General features: G+C 52.6%; 1 protein-coding gene across 1 annotated transcript in view; it reads left to right on the top strand.

The window, feature by feature from the left end:
• SORL1 (sortilin-related receptor, L(DLR class) A repeats containing) overlaps positions 1-2,632 on the top strand; it is a 36,343-nt gene that overhangs the window by 16,843 nt on the left and 16,868 nt on the right. The window contains exons 20-23 of the mRNA XM_010137215.1: positions 175-313; positions 967-1,140; positions 1,315-1,428; positions 2,017-2,139. Coding sequence (XP_010135517.1) covers positions 175-313; positions 967-1,140; positions 1,315-1,428; positions 2,017-2,139 — 550 coding nt within the window. The remainder of the gene's footprint in view (positions 1-174; positions 314-966; positions 1,141-1,314; positions 1,429-2,016; positions 2,140-2,632) is intronic.

A 2,632-nucleotide genomic window follows, 5' to 3' on the forward strand; every position in this document is an offset into this window, starting at 1 on the left:
CTTCCATCACTCCTCAACTCCCAGCTCAGGTCTTCCTCGTCTTCCTCCCCTTGGGTTGGGGAGACTTTGCCCCGTGCATCAGGGGGGTTAGAATGGCTTTAGTGCAGGTAAGTGCTGACAAGCACAGCCCTGGCAGCACTGCTGCTTGCACTAAGAGCAAAGCCTGTGTTTCAGAATGAAATCTACTGGAACGACTGGTCGCAGCTGAGCATTTTCAGAGCATCCAAAACCAGCGGCTCAAGAATGGAGATCTTAGTCGGCCGATTGAATGGGATCATGGATATGAAAATCTTTTACAGAGGAAAGACAACAGGTAATTGCGTGAGTGTGCAGATGATCTTTCCTGCCTGTTCCACAGGTCCCCAGGCCACCAGGCCATCTCAGCTCACATTTCCTGAGCCTGAATATAGCCTCACTCCTGCAGGGTTTGAAGCACTCGGGCACTCGTCTTAAGGAATGTGTTTCATGAGCAGTGCTCCCTGCTTTTTGGCTTCCGGGAGAGATACTATCCACCACGTAGCCCATAGGACACTCAGCTGTGGTGGTATCTCATAGTTTATGTCACAGACCACAGATTTTCAATGTAAAGTGCTGTACAGGCCAAAAAAATGCAAGTTTCAGAGCTGCGCTGTCTTTGTCCTTCACCTAGTATCTGTCTGAGCTGTGATAAGGGAGTGGCAGCGCCGGTGTTACGGATCTGCTGACGAGGTTGGCTTCTTTTTCAGATGGGTGTAAGACCATTAAAGGGCTTTGCTAGTCCACAGCCTGCAAGAGCCCGTGAGGAGCTTTAAGGCCCTCGATCTCTCTGGAGCAGCCCAAGGCCTGCCTCAGCCCTCAGCACTGCAGAGCTGGCTCCTAGCGGGGGTCTGAACCCAAAGCCTGGGATGGCAGATGAAACTGGACTTCCCATGGTGTCCCCAGCCCTCCATTCTGACCGTGTCCCTTTCCTCCATGTCCTCGCCACAGGAGAGAACGCCTGCATCACCAAGCCCTGCAGCCTGCTCTGCCTGCCCAAGTCGAACAATGGCAGGAGCTGCAAGTGCCCCGAGGGGGTGTCCAGCACCGTGCTGCCCACAGGGGAGGTGAAGTGTGACTGTCCTCGTGGCTATGTCATGACAAACAACACTTGCGTAAAGGAAGGTAAAGCCATGCTCAGTTCTTGCTGCTGCTCTAAGTTTAGAGGAGGTTTCTACCATTGCGAAAGGTTGGCACGACCTTTCTGCTGCCCTTTGGGCGTGGAGGAGTACAGCCTGTCTTCTGAAGGCACGGCGTCCTGCTCATGCCAGCTTGTTTTTGTTTTCCCTTTTGTGCCAGGGAACACGTGTCTGCCAAACCAGTACAGATGCTTCAATGGGAACTGCATAAACAGCATTTGGCAGTGTGACAATGATAATGACTGTGGGGACATGAGCGATGAGAAGAACTGCCGTGAGTGTCCTGCAGTGGCGTTTGCCCATCCAAATTTAGATGCCTGCTCTGTCAGCATAGCACCTGAGCGGATGGTCCACACTTCCTGCGTGGAGAGGCACTCTGGGGGTGCAACTCATCTCCTTTGCTAGATATTCGAAGCTGGTCATGTGAATTGTATTCTGCAAGGGTCCTTATTTCTCCCTTGACCAGCTCACATATAAATGTCTGAAATTCAGAGAGACCGATGCCAGCTCTCATGTGGGGGCATATGTCTGTCTCTTGCAGTAATTGTCTTCTGAGTTAATTGAGGGCACAGCTGGGGCTGTGGAAGAGAGTGCAGATAGAGAGTGACTTTCTGTCTGCATTGTGCGGACATGGGCCTCTTGAGCTGATCCCCAGAGAGACAACTAACCCCTCTCTGCTCTGCTTTATGCAGAGTGCTAATAACGACATAAAAATACTGTAACAGTAACTCAGGCTGCATTGAGTGAAGCTATGGGGTGCTGTCCCTCTTCCTGCATTTCCCTGTACACAAGCTCGGGCAGCAGAAACCATTTCCTAGTCACCACCTTAACCTCCTTCTCCTCTCCCTCCCTGCTGCATTAGCCACCACCGTGTGTGATGCTGACACCCAGTTCCGCTGCCAGGGCTCAGGGACCTGCATCCCGCTGTCTTACAAATGTGACCTGGAGGATGACTGTGGGGATAACAGCGATGAAAATCACTGTGGTGAGCACCCTCGCTCAAACCTCCATCCCGCTCCCTGTGCAAGGGCAGAAAGCCCAGCAGTGATTTAGAGCAGTGAGTTACTCCTGGGTGCTGAAGGACAAGGCAGTGCTTTGCCATATCTCCCTGCTTATCCTGGGAGTACTGGGAAATGAGGGACAGAAAAAGAGAGCAAGGCCATGCACTGGTTCCCCACCTTGGTGTGATCTGTTAGGGGGACTTCTGTGCTGTTGTCATCCAGCCCTCCTGCTCTGCTTCTTGTGTACTCCTGTGACCTGGAGCCAAATCTTTGGTAGAGAAGACAAGCTGCCCTTGGGCAGCTGCCCAGCAAGTGCATGGGAGGTGTCGGTTGCTCCGTGGTGCCAAATTTGTGGCCGTCCACCCCCAGTTTAGCCATTTGGGATGGTGTCGTGCTGAACTGAAGGAGAGAAGAGGCCTGTAAACTGCAAGGCGGAAGCTCTTGGTCATTCAGGGCTAGGGGCGAAGCAGGAAAACA

This window comes from Buceros rhinoceros, unplaced genomic scaffold (genome assembly GCF_000710305.1).
Source record: "Buceros rhinoceros silvestris isolate BGI_N320 unplaced genomic scaffold, ASM71030v1 scaffold18305, whole genome shotgun sequence".
NCBI classification, from domain to species: domain Eukaryota; kingdom Metazoa; phylum Chordata; class Aves; order Bucerotiformes; family Bucerotidae; genus Buceros; species Buceros rhinoceros.